Consider the following 23,541-nt stretch of genomic DNA (forward strand, 5'->3'; position numbering starts at 1 on the left):
AACAAAGTCCATTCCTACATGAAATTACCTTAAGAAGTTAATAGCAACAGCTTGCCTTGCAAGCAGCAATAGCAAGGTGCTCTTTGAGATGCCATCTCTGCACTGACTCAATCCACAGGATGTGACACAGTGCAAGAAGCAGGCAGGTCTGGGCAGAAAGAGGTAAGTCCAGCTGTTCCCTCCTTCCCTAAGCTTGCAGTCAGAGAGTGCAAGACTGAGGAAGGAGATAATGCACTCTCACTGTCACCTCAGTCACTCCCCAGAGCCTTCTCCTCTCTGGGCTAACAGACCCAGCTCCCTCAGCCTGTCTTCAAAGGAGAGGTGTTCCAGTCCTCTGATCATCTTTGTGAGCCTCCCCTACACCTGCTGCAAGAGTCCCACATCTTTCTTGTGCTGGGTGCCCCAGGTCTGGATGAAGTTCTCCACATAGGGCCTCACAAGGGCAGAGCAGAGGGGGACAATCACCTCCCTCTCCCTGCTGGCTATGCATCTTTTGATGCAGCCCAGGATACTGCTGGCCTCCTGGGTTGCGAGCACACACTGCTGGCTTACGTCCAGCTTTTCATCCACCAGGATCCCCAAGTCCTTCTCCGCAGGGCTGCTTCTCCCAGTCTGTATTCATATCTGGGACTGCCCCAGCTCGAGTGCAACACCTTGCACTTGGCCTTAAAGCAAAAGAGATTTTAATCCCCTAACTCCTACCTTATGGTTCCGAAACACGAGAGATGTGGGAAGCCTGGCTGCCAGCAAAGACCAAGGCAAAGAACACACTGAGTACCTCAGCCTTCTCCGTGTCTGTTGAAGCCAGTTCTCCCTTCTTATCTTTGCTGGAAATATTTCACTGTAATGTCATAATTTTCATTCATTTAACTCTGTCAGAAGTGTCAAGCTAGTTATTGTTACAGAGTTGTTTCTGTATCACAGTGACATTTCATTGAGCAGTGTGAATAAATGCACAGCTTAAACACCAATACAACTCACGGTATTGCACAGACTGAAATCGGGGCACAGACACAAATAGGGCCACCTGCTGCATCCAGCTTCTGCCAGCACACCAATTGTCACCACAGGACTGAAAAACCCCTCTGAACTTTGACAACATAGAACAAGTTTTAAAAAAACATTCAGAAGAAGCCTATCAAGATGAGATAAACCACTTCCCATCTTGGCCTTAAACATCCACATGAAGAAAATCTCACAGAAGGTAAGAATGAGAGGCCCATGCAGAAGGATGCATGATGTTGTTGAACTGTTCTTTCCATGAGCAGCAAGTAGCACTAAAATCTGGAGAGCAAACAGGGTCTCAGGATATTTGTTTTTTATTGGTTGTAGCTATCACTGCCATGCAATAAGGCAAAGCCCTCGTCCCAGATTAGCAGTTAGAGCATCTTTACATTTGTCACTCACACAGCTGTGAGGAAGAGCTGGAAAAATCAGACCCCTAGAAGCTACTAAAGCCCACGACAAATAAAATCAGAATGAATTACGTCTCATGATTTACACTAACCACATGATTTCCAGGAGCTTTCCTCAGGATTTGAGGATGCTTGGAGCAAACTACACCAGGCTTGCAATTTTGTCAATTATGCTTCATTTTGAATGTCAGAACAGCTACAGAATTGTTTCTGTAACCGTTATTACAAACGTCCCCAAGGATATAAAGCTCAGGCAGACTACTTCTACATGCTAAAATCTTTCTTGGCTAATATTCATCAGACGATGCATCTTTACACAAACCCCTACAACACCAACAGCTACCAGAACACAGCTGAGATATGCTCTATTAGCTCTGGAAACGCTCACATAAAATACAGAAGATGCCACAGAAGGGCAGCTATGGGTCCTGCTTTAGGGGATGCCATCCTCAACACACGCCAGCTTATGACAGCAATAAATTAACAATGAACTATTTATGGCATTCAAGCCTAGGATAACAGAATTGCATTGAGGACAAAAACAAGCAGCAGAAAATTAGAAGAAAAACTGTACTTACCTCACTCTTCGTGCTTTGTTCACCCAATAAAATCCCTCTGATAGGAGCAAGTTCTGTTTTCACATCACTCACAGATTCTTAGAGCGTGTCTAGGAAAGAAGCTAGGCACAAAGACCCAGCTTGGCTTTCACATCCCCAAAACCTTTCCTGTGTGGCTTCCTTGGCTTTGAGTCCTTCCCTCCCACCTGCCCTTAGAGGCAACCACCTGCTGGCGATTTCCTGCTCAGCCTCATTTTGCCATCAATGGAGGCATCTCTGGCAGAAAGCAAAACTTGCCAGTGTAAAGTATAATAAGAAAGGCACCTCACCAATTGCTAGCCCATGAGAAAGCAAGAATGTTTGTTTCTATCAACAGAGGCAGCTTTCAAGTCCCTGCATGGAGCCTTTTCTGTGTGTTACACCTTGCAGCCCATTTGAGTACATAATCACACAAACACATCATGGGGATGAGGGCTCATCACTCCCTTTTATACTCTCATTACAGACAGGCTGAGGTGTGAACCAAGCACTGCATGGTAACAACATGCTTAATAAGAGGAGTGCTTGGGAGCCTGGAGGTACTGTGCCAACCATTGGAGACACACTGTTGCATCTCAAACAGACGTGTTGGTCTATGATAATACCATCCCCTACCTGAACCATAATAATCATAGAATCACAGAATGGTTTGGGTAGGAAGGGACCTTAAAGCCCACCCAGTTCCAAACCTGTGCTGTTGGCAGGGCAGCCACCCAGCAGATCAGGCTGCCCAGAGCCCCATCCAACCTGGCCTTGAATGCCTCCAGGGAAAGGGCACTGACATCTTCTCTGAGCATCCTGTGCTGGTGCCTCGCTGCTCTCTGAGTAAAGAGTTTCTAATGAGTGATTGAAGGCCATTTCACAGAAAAACCAGGTAAACTGGCTTAAATCCCTCCCCTAGAAGAGAATATGAGCAGAGGACATTTTGCATATGTAAGGTGTTTCACAGCTCTGGTTAGTCATCACTGCCCTTTAGTTTAACACATTATTGCACCAAGTGGGAGCCTTCAGTTTCCTTCAGCAAAAACTCAGCTATCACTGCTCAAACCAGATGAGCCCCTGCAGCATACTGGGAGCATTAATACATTCACGTAGTTCAGCTGCACACGTGAGCTGGGATGTGGGACCAACCAGATGGATAATGGGTTATCCTTTGCCGATCCTGTCTGCTCTGCAGCAGTGCTAGATATGTCTGCATCCTGATGTGCTCGCTCTTTCTTCTTCATCTTCAATTCTTGCCAAAAAAAAAAAGTTTTGGGTTGAATTTTCTGTTCCATTGAACTTTGAATAGCTGTTTATCCCAACGGGGAGAAGGCGCAATGTACTGCTTTTCCAGTGTATTTCCTCCCTGCGTTGCACTGGCAGCACAAGAAGACTCTGTGAATCACGGTGTGTGAGACTTCAGACATACCTGGCACTCATCCTTCCTTTGCGATTTTTCTGCATTCAAACTGCATTCTGTAGCTAGGCTGAAGGATACGTATCCTGTTTCTTGTAGATAGGAAAACAAAGCAGATGGTCTCAGTCTGAGGGACAGGTGTCCACATCAAAAAACTGTCACCATACTTGACACTTTCTCAGCCCTACCGGCCACGATTTTCCAGAAAAGAAAAACATACCTTGCCATTTTGCATATATTTACATTTATTTGCATGAATTCACGAACCTGCTGAGCAAAAGCAGACGCCTTCCTGTTTTTAAAGTTGCACTGTAGCAAATCCATCAAAAAGACTGGTGTGAAGATAACTTAAGTGCTGAATGCCAGGTGCCTTTGATATGCAAATCAATAATAAAAAGGGCCCTTCCAGGCCATACTCCTATTCTACTCCTGCCTTTTGTTGCAGGGATGAGTCTTAATATGTCCTGGTGAGCTGCAGAGGAAGAAGTTCATGAATCATAAAACCATTAAGGTTGGAAAAGACCACTGAAATTATCACTAACCTGCCCCCCACCATGCTTGCTAACCATAACCCTCAGTGCCATATCCACACATGTCTTGGACACCTCCAGGGACAGTGACTCCACCGCCTCTCTGGGGAAACTGTGCCAGTGCATTACCACTGTTCAGAGAATAATTTCTTTACTAATATCCAACCTGAAGGATGCAAATTGAGGTCTTTACCTCTCATCCCACACTGCCCCTCATCAGACTGTCTGTAAAGGCAACTGAACACTGTTTCCCGCTGCCTTTCTTTGGAAAAGGCCAATGGCCTTGTCAATGTCCAAAAACATATTCCTTTTTTCTTCCTTCACTGTTTTTTTTTTCTGGTTTTCTCCTCCAACCTCAAACAACCACAAAAACATCTACATCTACATCTTCCTAAACAAGTCAGAACTATCTCATTTGGGCTGGAATGCTTAGGGTATTGGGATGTGGGTAGTCTGAACCAGGGGAAAGGTCAGTGAAGTCTTACTGAAAGGACTACTTCCCAACATACATGCAAATCATTGCCTGAGCTCATAGCAAATCAACCCACATGGAGCCTTATGTCCAGTATCAGAGGGGAAAAATAAATCCAAGGGAAAAAAAAACAAACCAATTCAAAACACAGCAGATTGCTCAATGCTTCCTCTAGGACAACTGGAAATGCAAAAAGACTTCATTTTATGCAGTGTGCTTGGCCAAAGCCAAGCCCTGCTCAAGGAAAGCCTTTGCAGTGACGAGAGGAGCACCCCATTGCCACATCCTGCAGGGCTCGAGCATGGAAAAATACCCAGGTGCATATTACTGCCAGCAGCACTGCGATTATGGGGGCCCAGATAGGAAGTGTTGGGTGTAATGTCCAGAGCTAATCAAGGCACTTTGGCAAGGTGGGTGAGGAGGAAAAAATGAGCATTTCCATGAGATCTTCACTCTGTGTCCACGGTGTGAGTGCTAGTTCTGCTCTCCTTTACCTCAGCTGGTCACATTGTGGAAGAGGTTGTCTGGATGGCAGCGCTAGGGGAGCAGGTGGGTGAGGAGCTCTGTGCAGTGCTCTGGCATTGTCACCCATACCCATGCTCCATGCCCTCTGGGGTTTCCTGTGTGAAGGGCTCCAGCTGCACACAGCAGAGTGGAAGAGGCTGAGCTTTTTCCCATAAAAAATGTCAACACTCACTGTTTTTCAACTCAGAGAACCTTTGCCTACTAATCTTCTCGGCTTCCCTCCCACCTCCCCAGCCTATTAACAACTCAGTTTCTCTTTCACTGAGCACTGTGTTTCCCTTTGGCACAAGGGAAGGCAGTCACAAAGGCTGCTCAAAGTGAATCAGAGCTGTGCCTGTACCTGGAGCTACAAGCAAGCAGAATGTCTGTTCTCACTCACTTGTTTGCACCGCAGTCAGTTACACAAAATCAGTAGCAAAGCTCCCCCAGACTTCTGCATTAAAAAAAAAAACCAACCAACCACCAAAAAACTTATGTAACTCTGCAACTAATCTTTGCTAATCTTGAGCAAGGCATTTAAATCCAGGGAGTAAGCCTATTCTTCCTCTCGCCCCGTCCCCCTCCAGCCTCTCTTTGCAGTAAAAAGGGGAAAAACAGAAGCAAGGTTCACAGCACTGTGAATGTTCCTACCAACGTGATAAAGTGGCACAGGGGCCCGAGTCTGCTCAGAGGCAGCAATCCCTCCCTCCCTGCTGCCTCCATGCACAGCCACCGAGGGCCTTAAAAGAAAAGCTGCTTTCAGACCGATTACCACTCGCTTTTTGCTAAAGCATGGAAATCTCTACTCTTGCAGCTTACCATTGCCTTGTTCTTGTCTGGTATTTTTTCGTCCTCTATTCACTCACACATCTAAGAACAGAAGAACGGCCATCTGAAGTGTTCCTTTACGGTGGGCAGTGGAAATATTTGACAGTCCTCAATCTGGTAAGCAAATTGTGTTGTACAGTGATACCAATATGTCTATTTGTTTGTCTGCCGTCTGTGCCTCAAGACATATGCAGCTGGTGGATTTGCTGCTGTTAAACTGCTTCCTTTAATGGTTTATAGCCCAAAGGGAGCTCAGTGGGTGCCTGTGCTTGGTGCAGTGAAATGTAGTCACAGGTTTTATGCAGAAAGAGCATTGGCTGGCAAGCTGCTTGGCTTCTGAAAAGTGAGTACTCCACAGCAAGCTGCCTCTTTGTGACAGATGAGCTACCAGTGAGAAGGGGGGAACAAAGTAGAGTATGTCCAGCAGGACTGATGCATGCAATCTAACCCTTAACTAACAGTTAAGCAACAGCAGTGCATGTTATCGTGCTGCTTGCAATTTGACTTCCTCTCTTTAGTAGGTTGCATTTCCTGTAAATTCAAGAAAGGGTGAAAAAAAGCATGGCATAATGCTAATTTAAGCATTCACAGTTTGAAAATCACTTTAGAACACGAGGGGAAGATATTCCAGCCTACAGAGAGATGCTTGTGACATTATTACTTGTGTTTTAATAGTGCTGTCAACTGTTTGCTGCATTTCCTAAAATTACGCTGAAAAATGTGGACCATAATGCGTTCTGGTTCTCCTATAATGCTGATGTTATATGAAGCAGACATAAAATGAAAGTGCCTGAGATATTCTGAGGTTGAGCACTTTTTCCAAAAGGTTCATCAGTGACTCGTGATGATGGCAGCAGTGGGGTGGAAAAGCTGAGCACAGGGAGAGGGTTCCTGCAGGTGACAGATTTCAGCTAACCTGAAAGTGACCAAGGGGATGGAGGTCACTTCGGTCTTCTGTTTGTTCTATGTGACAGTCAGAGTTAAGTATCAGTGGGAAGCCTGGCACTGGATGTATTTATATTTAATTTTACTCTTAAGAAGGAGACACCTCGCTGCAGTGTTCATTGGAAGCCTAAGGTGTCTCCAACTCCAAGCAGGGCTTTTGGACACACTCAGGGATCTTGGGAAATTTAGGTCCCTTCCAGCCTCACTCTTTCTGTTATTCAAGGAAATATTTGCAACCAAATTAATGGCACACAAAGTGGCAGATGCCAGCCTGGCTTCAAGGAGCCACAGGGTCCTTGTCAGTGGGCAAGCGCCAAATGGAAGGACAAGGACATATGTATTGCTTCAGTCAGGATGACATATGAGTGGTTTGTTGTTGACTTATTTTCATATCAGTACACTTAGACTTTTTGTGAAATTTTCTATTTATTTTATTTTATTTTATTTTATTTTATTTTATTTTATTTTATTCTGAAATGCCAACAATCAAATGGCCAGGATTCAACTGCCTTATGGATATTCAGTACTTCATGCTGGGACATCTGTCAGTAGCCTAAAACATCTATAGTTAAGTCCTGGACAAGCTGCTCCCTGTGTGCCCAGCTCCTCTCCTTTGTGTTTTTTTTTTGGATTAAAGCTGTCCCCTCTAAAGCACCAGCCATGCCCTTTGTCAAAGCAGCACCTCCATCCTGCATCCCCAGACACAGTCATATTGAGATCTACCACCCAGTACACCACAAACCCCTGAAGCATTAGATTGAAAAGAGAAAACAAGTTCCCCTCTCCCAGCATTTTGGGAAGCAGAAATATCCATTGGAATGGATATTTAGGTTCCCTTGACCTTAGTATCCAGCGGTTGATCAGGGAAAGGCTACATGCACAAAGACAAGACTATGTGGAGGTGTAAAATGACCTTTCCACAGTTCTGCCATCTTACTTTCCAGTGGCACGTGGACTTACCCAACCAGAAGGTAAACCTAAGCTGAGATAGCTAGTACTTATTCAAAACCTACTTCTCATCTCTATAAACGAAAATCAAACCTGTTTATACTTCTGGTTCCTTCCATGTCCCACGGCAATGAGTTCCACAATACCATGCCTTGTGTGAAAGAGCAATTCATTTTGAAAGAGCTTTTCATTTTCACCATGAATTGGGCACCCATTTACTGCTATGTTACAATTTAATTGTCCGTCCTTGTTCACTTTCTCTTTGCTACTCATTACAGACCTCTATGAGATTTCCTCCCCTGGTTATTCTTTTCTTCAAGCTGAAAGTCTCAGTCTTTTTCATCTCTCTTCACAAAGGGCCACTTCTTTCATTAAGACTTCCTTGTTGCCTTTCTCCTTATGCTTTCTAGTTTCAGGAAGGGCTAAGTAGGACAGACTGCAGTAGTTGAGCTCTGAACACATCACACATATGTATACAGTGGCTTAAGGTTGTTTCCCAGTCTGTTTGTTTCTTAAAAAGCCTTAATTTTCTGTTTCTTTTTTCTGATGACCGTTGAGCAAGGAGCCAGCAGTATGAGGCAGCTGTCCACACTAAGCCCCAGATTTCTTCCCTGAAGAGCCATAGCTAATTTAGAGCTCACCATTTCAAAACATGTAACCGAAGATGCTTTTTATCCTGAAATACTCCGCACTGCATTTACCAACACTGATTTCTGCCTTTCTATTTGATCTCTCAGGCACTCGGTGTCCTGAGATTCTTTGGCAGTTTTACAGTCAGGCTTAGCTTCGACAGAAAAAAAAAATAGAAAAAGACTTACAAAGCTTTGCCATCTTCACATTCACTCCCTTCCCCAGCTCATTTATGAATCCGCTGAGCAGCTCAGGTCCCATTAAATCTCTTTGAGCTGGGGCCCTTGCTCCACTTCTCTAGCCTTTCATCTCCAGTCTTTAACCATGCATTGATTCTGGTACCAACTCTACAATGGAGCTGTCAGCCAGCAGGAAGGTAGTGAGGGGCTGCCTTGCTCTGACACAGAAAAGGTGGCAACAGCGCAGGGAGTACAAAATTCCTCTTCCATGGTCGACAGCCCTTCTGCCTCAAAGAAGCTGCCTGACCCCCCAACTCTGCTGCATGGGATCAAGCCCAGTCCTAAGATGCACATCTCCAGCATTGTATTTCCTTGCATCCCCTGAAAACCAGTGGTTGCCCAAATAGCTCCTTCCCTATGCCAGTGCCCACAAACAACCACTGTGCTGTGCTTCTGCACAACTGGGAATAGGCCTAGGAGTGCCCTTGGGTGCCGGAAGCACAGTGCCGTGGAAGAGTTGAGAGGCTCCCAGTACGCTGTGCTGATGCAGAGGAGCTGCCGTGCTGAGCTGTGCCCCTGAAGCTTTCCCCAGAGCCGTACAGACCTCTGGTTCAGCTCTTCTCTTTCTTTCCTGCCAGGCCATGATTGCCTCTTCTGGCATCGTTTGGAATCTTTCCCAAAAAATTCCTCCTACCAGCTCAGAATTGCATTTTAAAAATGCACTAAATTCAATCCAGCAGAAAGCTGCTGTGGCCAGCTCACTCTAATCTGCTATGGAAATATGGGGAAACATGATGATTTCCAGGAGATGGGAATGCAGTTTGACTCCCAGCTCTGCTGGAGAGATGCTGGAGGAATTTCTTCTAGATACGGTTCTCTTTGAGCACTGTGCACAATGCATTGCCATGTGGTGCTCCCAGGAGAGCTGCAGCTCTCACGTTCCTTCACTTTCATTTATCAAGTGATCATAGCAATCGAGATTCAGAAGGTAAACAATATTTTTGTTGAAATAAAAAAAAGCAAAGTGGATTTTCCACTAAAGGAGTTAATTGACCGACTAGGGAACGAGCAGAAATGTTAGATAAAATTAGTTCTGTATTTACTTGTCTGTGATACAGAAGAATACCAACAGAATCATTCACTGCCTGAAATAGCTGAGCTCATGAAAATCTGCTCTCTGCCATAAATCTCTTAATAAATCATTGAACAGTGAGCACACTGCACCTTTAAAAACCATTAATTGCATTCCTGCCCCATTTCAGTCCTTATGCTTTTGCCTCATATAACTGAAATATTTTCAGTTCTTCTGAAAGTTTTTTTTACATATTTCCAAATAGACCTCGCATTTAGTACACCTATTTTTCAGATGTGTGAAGGGACATGTATCTGCACTAAATGTGGACTGTTATATCTATTAGGTCAGTCCAAATCATTAGATTTGTTTCCCCTTCAGGGCACAGTCTGGAGCCCAGTTTATTTCTACAAGTTTGAGAGTTCAGTATGTACATACAGCTGATCTTACATGTGAAAGTGAATCATGCCAGAGCAGAAACACCCCTTTGATCAGTGAAGCAGATAAAAATTACGGTTTTCCTTTGTCACAATGACTCTTAGTTTGGAAAACGGATCTGGCAAATGAAGGGTTGCTACAGTACCTTGCACCATGGAGCTGTGCAGGGTCTGCAAAGGAAAGCAACATCTCTCCAAAAGGGATAGTCATATCCGTACTCTCTCCCTTGGGTTAGTTGTTAGCCTTCTGAATGCTTCCAATCTTTGGGAAATTCACAGGACATCTGGGATAATTTCATGTTTTCATGTCAATTTTTTTTTTTTTTTAAATCTCAACATTTTCCCAATGTTTCTCAACGTTCGTAGAATAATTTGAGCTGGAAGGGAGCTTTAAAGATCATTTAGTCCATTAGAGAAGGGCTGCAAGATTTGGATACACTTTTTTCTTACAGGAGTAAGAGCAAGTTTGGACGACTGCAAGTTGGGAGCTCTGATTTAAGTCACTGTTTCTCATCCTGTCAGAGAGATGGTTCTTGCTAGGTTCAATTTTCTTCTTTGAAAATTATTTGTATGTCTTTCCATTGCTTCTGAAAATACAGGGTGACCAGAAAGTGACTGAATGCCATTTGGATCCATACCAATGGACATGGGTTGAGCTATCAGCAGTACATAAAATGAGCTGCTGAGACAGAATTAAAACTTCTCCAGGAGATGCTCTTAGTGCTCAGCTACAGAAAGGGATCAGGCTACATATTTGGATGAGTACTTTCCATTCAGAAGATAACATTCTTCTCCCCTAAATAAGACAGAATACTTAACAGACCAACATGGCTGTTTTGGAACTCTGTGTTTCTTTTCAGATTTGTTTGTTTTAATTAATTTTGAAGGGCCATGGGGAGGGAGAAGCTTATCTCTGTCCCATGACTAATATAAGGCTGAACACGAACGAGATAATAATAGCCCCATCCTCTGGGAACCATGCCTTCCCCTAACTGCTTTATTGGTCATTAGTCACTATGTGTCACCAGATCGTCACCACCCTCATGCTCATTTTTCAGGCTTTTTACAGAAAGTTACTGTTGGCTCTACAGAGTGTAGCAAGAGCTTCTGTTTATTACCAGGCTTCTCTTAGCTCTGCAAGGACTTGGTTTTGGTGTCCTGTGAGGCCACGCACTCGGACATGTGTTTGGGTTGAGCATGTGTAAGGCTCTAAGCACACTACACCCTGGCACATACTTCTGTGTATCAGAACCATGACTTGGAGGGCTGAATCCCCAAGTGGACTCAGATTCATGCCCAGAGAAGCTGCGGATGCTCCATTCCTGGAGGCAATTAAGGCCAGGTCGCATGGGGCCCTGGCTGGCACTGAGTGGCAGTCCTGTCTGTGACAGGTGACTGGAACTGGATGATCCCTGAGGTCTCTTCCTACCCAAGCCATTCTACAATTGTATGAAATTATGCTAGGAACCACATTTAAAGAGCTGGTTTAGATACCTTGGAGTTGAACAAAACCATGTGTGCATTTTTATATTAAAAATACAGCTGTTCACCTCATGCTCCAGAGAGGAAACGTGAGGTTTTGCAGCTGAACCAGGTGATGCATGACCTCATCCTGAGTGGCCACATGCAAGGCATCTTGGTCTCTAAAATGTTCTATCAAAGCTTCCAGAAGCTCCATGGTGCAGAAGTCCTACTGTGAAGATGGGTATGGTGAAATCAGTCCTTCCTTCCCTCAATCCTTTTCATAACAGGGATTTTAGAAGGAGAAGTGCTGCACTAATTCTGTCCCCTCCCAAGCACCACCCTTCTCAGCTCCTTCACAAACTAATGAAGTAATCAGCAAAAACTTCAGATACTTTTCTTGAAACAAACATTGATTCAGAATAAGATCATGGCAAAAGAGATCTCATCCTGAAAGCTGTAACACAGCATTTGAGCATCAGTAGCTGTCCAGAATTTGTTGTAGGCTGATTTCCCCATGTTGCATCACTTTGGTCCACTCTAGCCTTAAAAAAGAGGCCACCCCATGAATTAACAGAACCAAACTAGACTCAGCTGTCTGAATGCGAGATAGCAGATTTTTTTCTGCTTGGCTTTGTGTGTCTGACACATCTGGTTCAGCATGAGTTGCTGTGATAGCACTGTGAGAGAAAACAAAGTAATCAGAAAAAGCAGTATTGGCTTAAACCACAATATTCTGACAATTTCATACACAATTTCACACACAATTTCACACGCAATTTGCAGAATTCTGTTTTGTCACATTGCACTTACCTGATCGTTTACAAAATCCTCCTACCATCTTCCCTAAGCAGCCTTACACTCATACCTTACATATGATTTGTAAGAAAGATCCCACATGCACTCTGAAATTCATTAGTTATGTTTTAATGTACTCAGTGTTAGTAAAGTCTGGATCTCTGCTTCCAAGCACTTGAAATCCTTCCCTGAATCCCCCTGAGTTAAGCAACAGAGGTTCTGGTTTGGTGACTTCTGCAGCTGATTTTCATACTGGAGCATTCTGAGCTCCTTGGCTCGTACAGCCCTGGAGTCAGCTGCACTGTGAGTACCCAGAGAGAAGACCCTGCATTGACTAAACCATGGGAGAAGCTATCGAGCAGTTCCCTTACAGGAAACATCTCCTGGCACATGCCAAATTTTGTTTACTTCTGTTCCTGCTCAGATACACTGAACATAACAATTAACATACAGGGCGCGATGGAGCTGCTTTCAACATGTCCTTCCATTCCTTGATCCGAATCACATGACACATCTCTGTTTAGTCTGTTAAACGAGATACCGTTAAAGTTATCTCCCAAACTACTTTATTTAATCACTTTCAGTTAGTAAAAAAGATTTAGCCCAAAGCTATTTCCCTCACGCGGGCTTGCAGCTCACGAACAAAACAGCTCCCTGAAGAGCAAGAATGGAGTTCAGTAAGGAACATGCTAATTAAAGCTGGATGAGTTTTCCTCATTAGATGTAATTACTTTAGTTTTTGCAGGCTGTCTTCTATGGGGTGTCCTTCCTGGCTGATGTCTTGAGGCTAATTAAGGAACTGCGATGTGCTAAGTGCGTAATTTCCAGCAGAGACCTTCTTTTCAGTGTCCTGGCTTTCCCAGTGTCCACAGTAAGTAACCTCTGTACATACAAATAACATTTGCATAGATGTGAATAGCAAAACATGCACCTATGTCAAACAGATAAGGATTGCAGACCTTCTTTTACCATTTGAAAACAGATTTGGACCATCTAGAAGAGCAGACAGTGTAAGCCTTTAGCATCCACGATTGAATACAAAGCTTCTTGTGAAAACTGTAGGGTTACTGTCCCCAAATGAACAGAGATTGACCCCAAAGGGTGAAGTATAACCCCTCTGTTAATCTTATGTTCCAAATAGCTTTGGAATGATCCACTTATGGCATTTCTCAAAAGGGCAGCATGGGCCAGGAGGACATGAGAGGATGCTTGGGAGACAACAACGCCTCACACCTCCTTCTCCAATTCCAGCATGACTTAAAATAAGCACCAGAGAGATACAGCTTCACAGGACATTAATTGTTGTCATGGTCTACATCAGATTCACCATGGATCACCTACTCCCTCACAGACGGCACTGTTTGCTGCTGAGTGTTGGAACCCATGGGTACCACTGCGTGTGAATGAAGCCTGCAATCACCTCTGAATCTCACAGGGCTGAGAAACTCTGCTTAAATCTTGTCCCCAAGCAGCTCAGCCAGCTGGCTCACTAAAGAATTTCTGCCAGGGATAGAGAAGGCTTTTTTATCTTCCCTGCACAGCAATATTCACCATGTACTTGTCCTATCCCCCATGCATCTTCACCAGCACAGAGGCATGACATAGTCACATTCTTTCAGCTTATTTCCAGGAGACACAATGTATGCCCAACTACAAAGCCAGGACAAGAAACTGCAAATCAGTTTCCAGCTGTTGGTTGCTGACACCAGAGTTTGTTTCCTCCTTTTCAGTTCTCCCACTGTAAGTCCTCCTTTTATTGGAAAAGATGGGTTCCCACCATGTTGCTTGCACCTGAAAATTAGAAATTAAGCTTACGAATTGTGAAGGTAGAGTAAGTTTTAGGTGAACTGCTCTAGCAAGCTCTGTTTTTACTTCATTACCAAGCAGTGTGGCTTGACAGCCAATCCCTCAAAGAGAACTTCTGGACCATCAAAAAATCCCATCTGCAAAGGAAAAAAAACATTTAAAGTTGATCACACATTCCACAGAAATGCCAGTGCTGTCAGTTTATAAAAGGAGTTTTCTCACATTATCAGCACAGAACACTGCACCTCAATGTAAATTCTCTATGTTGTAACATGCGAGATATATAAGATTATCTGGCAATATCACCATTTTTCATATGGGAGATATTTTACCTTCTCGAAAACGAAAGCACTGTCTAAATGCCATCAATTCCATTTCTTTCCTTTTGAAATGTCTTCCCTCTTGCGTTCTGTTTCCAGTTTGTTTCTGTATCCTTTTGGATCCTGTACACCTACAACCGAGAGCTGGTTTATCCCCAAAGCCTTGATGGAGTCATTCCAACGTGGCTAAATCACACCATGGTGAGTAACAAACACTCCTGCCTCTTGCACAGCAGAGAGCCTTGGCAATGTGCGTCCCACCATTGCGTTGGGCATCTTTCCAGAAAAGTTTTACAGCTTCTTCTTTCTCACCTCCTCCTTCCTGCTTATCTGACGCTGATGTTGAGCTGTACACAACAAACAGATGCATGTGCCTGAAGTTGCCTTGAGAAGCCTTTTAGCACACCAGGAATGTCAGTGAATCATTGCTTGTCAAACCTCTGAAGCCAATGTAATGATATGCAGTCACAGGGAAGAAAAACCTTCTCTGTTTATTGTAGCTCAAAAAAGAAATTGTTTCTGCAAACAGAAGTCTATGACATACAAAATGGCTGGGAGTATAACAAAGTGTTTCTTAATTTTATTTTAAAAAGGTGAAAGAACCAAAGAACATCTGACAGCTCAACAGCTAATAAGCTAACGTGTGCACAGCTTTGAATTGCTGAATCGAAATGATTGTTTACAGATTTCTAAAAATACTTTCCAGATTTCTCCTTCATTTGCTCTGGCTGTTTTTATGATGTGTTAAATAATCACATATTTCTCATCAGTCAAGTGTAAGGAGGATGACAGTAACATGGAAACCGTGGGTGGATTGTAAGGTCAGGGAGGCCTCATGGGGCTCATGGGAAGGGGGAGAGAAGGGAGAGGTTCAGAGCTAGACTGAACTGGAGGAGCCAGAAAGTATGAAATAAGCACACAGAAGTCTCAGCTTCACTTCTCTCCAGACTTCATTTCTTCAGTGCACCCCTTTCCAACCCACTGCAGCAGCTCAGCTGTGCTTTTAAGGTAAATTTGTAAAGAGTTTTGAAAAGCCCTTTGGTTGAGATACGTGTTTTTGAATGTATGTGTCTGGAACCCAAACACAGATAGGCACGTTTGCACTGCTGATATGCTGATAAACAGCAGCCATCGTGCACTTTTAACCTTATCACCTGCTCTCTGCCCACCAATCTATCTCCACTGGGGCTCTTAAGCACCAGTGCAAACCTCTGAATAGATGGAAAAGGGCACTGTTCCTTCTTAAATCCAGAAAACATTCCTTTAGTCTTCAATATCATACTGGCTTTAGGTTCAGAATTGGGTACTGATGGCTTGCTGAATTTTAAAATCTTCACAGTAGGAGATGTCCTGGGGAAGGGGAGGGTACAGGATGGTGGTGAGGGGAGACGGGCTCTGCTTCTTGTTTTAATCCCGGCACACAGCTGAGAATTTGCCCTTTCCATTTCCACATTTGTTTATGACACGGAAGGTTAGGAGCTGCAAGAACTTACAGTTTTATTTCATGAGGTAGAACTATTTGCAGGAACTCCTAAAACGTGTTCGTTATAACATCTTCCTTACCCTACCTACATCTACATTTCATAACAGAGTCATTTTGACAATAACAAAAAGCTTTTCCATTTCAGAAATGTCAAAAACGAGTGTTAAAAAAGGAAAACAATTCTTCCTCAAAATTATTTTGACGAGAGAAACTTCACATAAAGCAAACCTCTATCACAACCTGGTATTTTATTTCTAAAGCTCTTAATACACTGCAGACATCTTGTGCTTGACAGTTTCTGGGTGGTAAATTTTCCTTTCCTTAGTTATTGAGTGTAAGACATCTGCCACGAGTGCAGACTGATCCTTGCTATTGACAATCTGTGTGTTTTGGGACACTTTTTCATCGTGGGGCCTCTTAGAAATCATCTGCACATCACTCACCAGAGCGCAGTGTGCACTGCACTGCACTGTCCTTCTTGGAAAAAATCTGATAAAGCCTCCAAAAGAAAGTATTTGATAGAACTACCACTTCTTCCTCACTGTGGAAACAGGTGAGGTGTGTAGCAAAGTTCTTTTTGCCAGAGGCAAAAATTCTAATAATGCCACGATAAAGATTTGGAAATAAATCTTCAATGCCCTCCAGAAAAAAAGCTCTCTTTTAGCATTACAAAAAGCTTTATTTTCCAGCCCAACAGCATTCAGGTCTTCAGTCTTAGCTGAGGTATTTCTTTCTTCCAATCAAAAATATTCACTGGGAGGATCTGGGGAGCTACCAACATTTTAAGGGGCAATCTCTCAGGTACTGATTGCCAAGCAAACACTTTTTCTCTCACATTGCTGTGCTTTATGGCTCAGAAATTACAGACATTTCACAGCAGATTGAGGCAGCATCTATCTGACTGAGGTGGAAAAAGACATCAGTGTATCAGCAGTATATGTCAGTGCTGTATCATTTGCAGTGGGAGTTTATCTCAGCCTATTTTAACATGGTAAATAGGGAAAGCATATGTTGTTATGTAACTAAAGAGTGAGCCTAAAAAACAAGCATACAAAATCACTTCAGGAATATAAAGCTTCTTCAGTCCACAGTGATGCTCCAGCACTTTCCCTGCAAAAATGAACTAGCCACTTATTTTTCTCACTCCCTGCTCTCAGAGTGGGAAGGTGTCAGTGCCTTCCCACCACGTAGCCAGAATCATCCAGAGCTTCCATTTTAGGCAAGTTTTAGCAGTTTCAGCCGAAACATTTCCTATTCTGCAGAAAAGACGGCTAATGCAGAAAAGAATCTTACTAATAGCTTCCAGCTACCTGGGGTTCTCTTATAGCTTACTACTGAGTTTAACCCAAAGGCTTTGCCTCAGTTCCATCTCCTGTTTGGCTGGGATAACAATGCTGCTTTTGTACCAAGCTTTGAGAATCACAGAAGAAGAAAAAACTACGATTTATGTCTCCAAGAAAATAATTGTATTTGAACAAGACTTTTTACTAGAGTAAGATGGCTGGGACAAAAGATACACTGGTCCATTTGTCAAGCAAAATTGTTTATTTCTTTCCCAGTTATCTCTTTTCATGCAGTATCTGGATACTCTCCAGAAGACCACTAACTGCTGGAGACAGCTTGGATTAAATCATATGCATGTATTATTCAACTTAATGGTAGTTTAGGGGAATACCACATTTTGATGGGGCTGATGGAATTGGATGCTGAACAAAAAAGGGCAATGGTGGGTCAGAAGAGATCACTCAAAAATACGTCAATGTTGAGCAGATGCATTTCCAAAAATGGAAATACTATAGTTGTGTTTCCAGAAAGGAGGTTTGTATTTTATTTTATTTTATTTTATTTTAGTCTACAAGTCACAATTCCTGTAAAACACAATTTTTCTTTCAAAAAATACATTTTCCTTTATTTTTAGGTTGTGGCTAATTTTAGCTTAGCTATCTTTTTCCTACATTATTATGTAGCCATACTACTCCTCCTTCTTGAAAAAAAAAATTCAGCATTTTAGTACCCCAGGCATTTTAATGACGTGTAGTTATGAGTAGTTACTGTTCTGAAGATCTTGTAAGAATAATAGCTAGGACTTAAAAAGGAGCAATGATAAACAGAGGCAAAGAAAAAAGAAACCACTTACCTGGCAGACTCTCAGCAAAGTAGACAACATAAGCCACATCATCTACCTTCGAACTCTGCTCTGGTGAAGCTAAAATGCCAAGGTGAAACTGAAAGTAAAAAGGAAATACCGCGGAGTCACAGACTTGGGTGCCCCGACAGTAAGAACTGGATCAAGACTTGACAGTCTTCTTCTCATCTTGGAGCTTCTTGGTGTCTACAAGCTGCTTGTACCTAGCTAAATCACTGCCTTCCCTATGAGGACACAGCTACACCAACAGAAATGTTGTGTTGCAAGAGTATGGTTTACCTCCATCTGGAAAAGAAAATGAGGTGTATGCATGCAATTCACTCTTACTCATGTATGAGGGTATGAATATATCTTTCAATATTTGAGGAAGCTGCTGTGACATTGACCAGCCTGGGGCATGCAGAACCACTGTGTAGAGCAGAGCCTGCTTGTCCAAGCCACTCCAATTAGACTCCTGCTCCAAATGTGTACACAAGAACAGTTTCATTTTTGGCCATCTCAAACAATTCTTCTTGCAATTGGTATTTAATGCTTAATAATTCTTGTTACTTATACAAGAGACAAACATTTCAATTTGTTTGCATTTCATAGAATCTCAATTTTAAGCTGTCTGGCACCTATGGACATTCATAGGTTTCCAATTACATTCAGCTTTTGGCAAAGAAGAAGAATGTGTGCATGAGGGCTATGACACATTAAATTAATCACCCCACAAAGCAAAGATGCTTTGCTTTTCCCAGCACTACATATATTTTTTTGAAGTTCCCATTTTTGTTGACATAAGCTCATTTCCTCAGGGAGAAAGTATGTGTTTCACAGACACATGTTATGGCAGGGAATCCTCCCTGGCTGCTGCTACTCTGGTGTGCACAGGTGCAGCCCCCATATCCCACCCCGAGAAGGAACATCTGGATGAAAGTATTCTGCAATGAAGGATGTCACCTGAGTCCCACGTCCGCTTCCATCTGCAGTGCAACATCAGCTCCTAGACTATGCATCTAATGCCAGGCAGAAATGCAATTAAAATTCTGTCTTTGACACTGAAACAAAACATTTTCTACTAACAATTCAGATATTCAGCCAGGAACCCTGTTTGCAAAAATGCCCACAGGAAATCTCTGATACTGCTTTACCTTTGATCATACAGTTGGTCTGATGTTTCATCCATTTTCCCAAACATGCTCCCAAACTACCTATGTGTACAAAAAAAATAAAAACATGGAAAAAAATAATGCCTTTAAGATGAACATGAATAGGCTCGGGAAAGGGAGACACAGACAGTAGCTGAAATTCAGTGCAGAGTGCTACTGGACTTGAATTGAGCAGTAGCTTCCCAATTAATTTGGTACCACGTGTGCTTGTAATAGGGCTCCTTGTACTTCCTACTCTATCTATGTTTGAATAGTGAGTTCTTGAGCATGCTCGCATGGCTAAGATTGTAAGAGACAGCTGACAACTCTGAGAGAAAATCAGTTATGTTGCTAAATATCTTAATGAATATCTCAATGAACAATGCTGCTTAAACCTTTTTCCACTCCAAAAAAAAAAAAAGAAAAAAGAAAAAAAAAGAGGAGGTTCAGAGAAGAATTAAAAATGGATGCAGACAAACTATAAAATAAGATTTTAACGGAGGCATTTGAATAAAGAGAGTATCTTAGCAAAATAAATCCAAAGAGGGAATTTATCTCAAGATGAAGCCAAGAAAGGAGAAGAATGCCGGGATCCAGAAAGTTATGAGGAGTATATAAAGCTAAACAGTGTCTATGGTGACAGGAAGCCATTTAGTTTTATTATGAGAAGACACAAACACGGGTATCTACCATGAATGGTTTTCAGCTCACAAGCACTCTTGGGAATTTGTCTTAAAAAAAGATGGGCAATTTTTCAAAAGCACTCAATGGTGTCCAACTGAGCCCAATTAAATTTAGTTTGGCCAGTGGTAAATGTTTGTGAAAATCCCCTGCTAAAGTCTCACATATTAATGAAAAGCAGACACAGAGGGTATGTAAATGCAGACAAATGAGAAACAAACAGCTATGGTCAGCCGTGGCATCATTTCCTTGACTGTGGAGTCAAACAGGGTCAAGCTGAGTCAAACTGAAATGCACGCGTTAGGCGTGTGAGTGATCTCAGCAGCTCTGGGGAGAATATTCATGGACTTAAAGCTTAGCAAAGCTGGAACCTACAGCTGAACAACAGCTCTAACCAACCCCGTCTTCTTAGCCCTAGGAAACTTGCTTTCACTTATATTCTCAAGGGCACAGCAAGTATATAATGTTGAATAAACAAACACAATTACTCAAAAATAACATGTACTGGAAGTGAAAATTCCATGTGGTCTTACCCAACAGTGGAAATAACATCCAGTGAGGACTGTTTATCTCAGTTTAAACTCATGAACCTGAAATGTATCCTAGGAAACAACTGACAACATAGGGCAGGAAACAAAAGAAGAGAGAAACAGGAAAATGTTATAATTTCATCATTCTCTGTAGGAGACAAGATAGCATGCCAATATTTCAGACAAAGTTCAACATACATTTAAGAAACCTTTTCCCCTGTAGTCAAATGCCAAAGTTCATGAGCAAAAAGAAGAATGTGCAATTTTATAATTAGGTCAGATTCACCTGAGTTTGTCAGAGCAAAGAAATCAAATCCAAGCTGAATACCCTAAGTGACAAAAAGAGCCACGGAGGACTTTTCAGTCAAATGACTGGAAAAATAATTCAGAAAAACAAATGCTTTTGTTAATAAAATGACAATTTTGAAAGTCCCATATCCTTCTTCTTCCCACTCTACAAATAAAAGAATTGCCACTCTGAATGCTTCTATCCTTACTCAACTTGTACGCTAAGAGCTTACAAGTGACAAACAGAGGTTGTTAGACAAGTAAATTAATACTTAAAAGAACAGAAAAATAAGTACTAACAGGTTTCCTACCAAGAGAAAAAACGTCTCTGTGATTCAGTTCAGTTCACCAACAGGCAGACCAGTACACACCACTGTTGTTACACCCAGTTTTCCATACCTTGCAGTAAAATAGTTTATTCTCCAGGATAATTATTTTTGACACTTTCACTGTTTATACGGGAAACTGAGAAACTGTTAATTGAAATAAAAAAAAACCTGAGTCAATGTTTCCAGCAATTTTTGCCAATGTTTTGATCTGTGTCAATCTGAGCTTAATTATTATGTTTTCTTTAAAGAAAGAAGCAAAACTTTGTCTTTGAATTTGGTCCCGTACAAACGCTGTGCTCTTTAGACAAAGCATACCTAAACAGGGTTGAAAGTTTGCTTAATGAACTGTGGACTAGAAACCAGTGGTAAAAATAATGAGAGGGAAAAATACATCTTTTTTGAGGAGGATGTGAAAAGACTTTAAAGCCTTTCAGCAGATATGATTAGCTATGATACACAGTCTATCGCTAATGATGCTGCCAAAGTCAGCGTCTATCAGCTATGAGAGGGAAGTCATCTGGAAAGCTAACGGAGTGTCATAGGCAAAGGGCAGGCTCTGCATTCTGTGGCAAGCTATGCTTTCTTCTGGTATCTGCTGCATAAATATGTGTCGTGAGGAACTCATCTGCTCTTGTAAGCATGCTCTGTTATTCAGCAGAAATTCTACCGTCATTTTACCACTCATGGACAAACTGGCCTTGGCAGAAACACATGAAGTCACCAGCAGACTCTAGGATAGCAGAGACACAAGGAAAGATTTCACCACACATTCTCCAAGCCAGCAATTGGTTACTAGGTTGTACATGTAAAGAAAAGAGAAACTTCATATCCAAAACCAAAAGGTTAAACACTATCATGCTGAATGTGCATGAACTAACTGAGAACTATCTGTCTTGAGAAGTTATCTGCATGGTAATTATAAATGGCCCTTCACAGAGCAACTAGTTAACATACACAGTGTCTTTCTAGCGAGGAAAAGCTGAAAATACATTGCTATGTAAAACTGGGTTAATGTATGGCAAAATATGTTTAGAAATCTACAATGATTTGTATAGAAAACACAGCACGTGCATTAATAAATTCTATACCAATGTCATTATTAAACTTGGGAGGAAAAAAAGCCTTCCTACACTACAACAGATTACTTTCTTTTCATTTTACATTTCTTCTACTTTTTTCTCTTTCTCCTTTTTCCTCTCCCAAATCAGGGTAGATTCATGAGCTGAGAGAAACTTCACAAAACAAGAGGGAGGCAGCCCTACTCCCAAACAGTTTTCCTGCTCTTGGTGGTGGCAGTACTCTTCCAGTGAGAAAGAAACTTGTCTTCAAGACCTTATAAATCAGGCAGAGCAGAAATCTGAACTTGTCCCTATCTCTAAACTCTTGTTTATTTCCAAAAGTTTCCATATTTTCAGCTTTGCTAGAGACTTTCAAACTTTTTTTGATCTACAGGCCCCTGAGTATTTTCTCTATCTCCTCCAACAGAGGAGAACCCACCAAAAAATAACTAGTTTAGCAGATCAGCATTTTCTAAATCAACATATAATAAAAAGGAGAGCTTCCAACAGTCTCTCACAACCACTGCTGGTTTCCTAAACTTCCCCAGTGCCAACACGCGTGTTAGCTCAGTAGGCTTGCCTTTGTTGCTCCCTGTGAATGTATCAGAGAGCACTGCTCTGCTGTCTGATGAGGTCAAAGTGCTGCAGTGGGATGCCTTGAGCAATCATCTGATGGAAGAGAGAAATTGAGAAATTGCAAATGAGGTGCCTTTCTCTCCTCTTTCTCTTTACCTGTGGGATCCCCGTACTGTAAGACAGCACAAAGATGCATGAATTGAGATAGGGGATTGTTAAGCAAGTAGAGATGCTGGTGGTCATCATCATAGAATCATAGAATCATAGAATCATAGAGTGACCTGAATTGAAAAAGACCATAATGATCATCTGGTTTCAACTCCCCTGCCATGGGCAGAGTCGCCAACCACTACACCAGGCTGCCCAGAGCCAGTGGTCTTAGTTGTGACTGTGTTCTTACCAGAAAAGGAGACCCCCTGTTTCTCCATGCTTTCATCCTCTGCTCTTGCATCAGCTTTGGAGTCTGCATGATAACCCTTGGTGAGCTGGTTCAGATGGTTAAGTAAGAGGAAGACTGAGGCTTGGCAGAAACATACCCAATCTTTTGTCTTAGCTTCTTCTATAAAGTGGTTGCTCAGCTGCCCTAGGTCCTTGCTTCTCTGCTTGTCCTTACGAGGTGTTTCCCAATATAAAGCCAAATCTCTCTTGAGGGAAACTGAGTCAATCACTCTTGGTCCTACTTGTGATGGATATGGAGAACGCAATCATCATTGCTGTATCAGCATCTTAAGTCTTTAAAAGTCAATCTCATTTTCCTTTTCTCTCAAGATTCAATAATGTGTTTCTACTTGTCTTTGGGCTGCTTTCCCATTCACGTGTTCTCTTGTCATTTGTGCTGTTCTTTCTCTGGGTGTGTTCCAAATTATTTGCCCCTGTCAAAATGGGGTGTCCTTGATGAGAGGTAGAATGCAAGCCAAAATCTCATCTGTGTCAAATAGAGTAGAACAGTAACTTCCCAGCTCTTATACACAACATTCCTG

At 42.3% G+C, this 23,541-nt stretch overlaps 1 protein-coding gene across 1 annotated transcript in view; it reads left to right on the forward strand.

Annotated features, from left to right (window-relative positions):
• Window positions 1-5,266: 5,266 nt before the first annotated feature.
• ADTRP (androgen dependent TFPI regulating protein) overlaps window positions 5,267-23,541 on the forward strand; it is a 30,579-nt gene continuing 12,304 nt past the window's right edge. The window contains exons 1-3 of the mRNA XM_010708350.3: window positions 5,267-5,861; window positions 12,951-13,085; window positions 14,440-14,541. Of these exons, the coding sequence (XP_010706652.1) occupies window positions 5,709-5,861; window positions 12,951-13,085; window positions 14,440-14,541 (390 nt within the window). The 5' untranslated portion in view covers window positions 5,267-5,708. The remainder of the gene's footprint in view (window positions 5,862-12,950; window positions 13,086-14,439; window positions 14,542-23,541) is intronic.

Source organism: Meleagris gallopavo, chromosome 3 (genome assembly GCF_000146605.3).
Source record: "Meleagris gallopavo isolate NT-WF06-2002-E0010 breed Aviagen turkey brand Nicholas breeding stock chromosome 3, Turkey_5.1, whole genome shotgun sequence".
In the NCBI taxonomy this organism is placed as follows: Eukaryota; Metazoa; Chordata; class Aves; order Galliformes; family Phasianidae; genus Meleagris; species Meleagris gallopavo.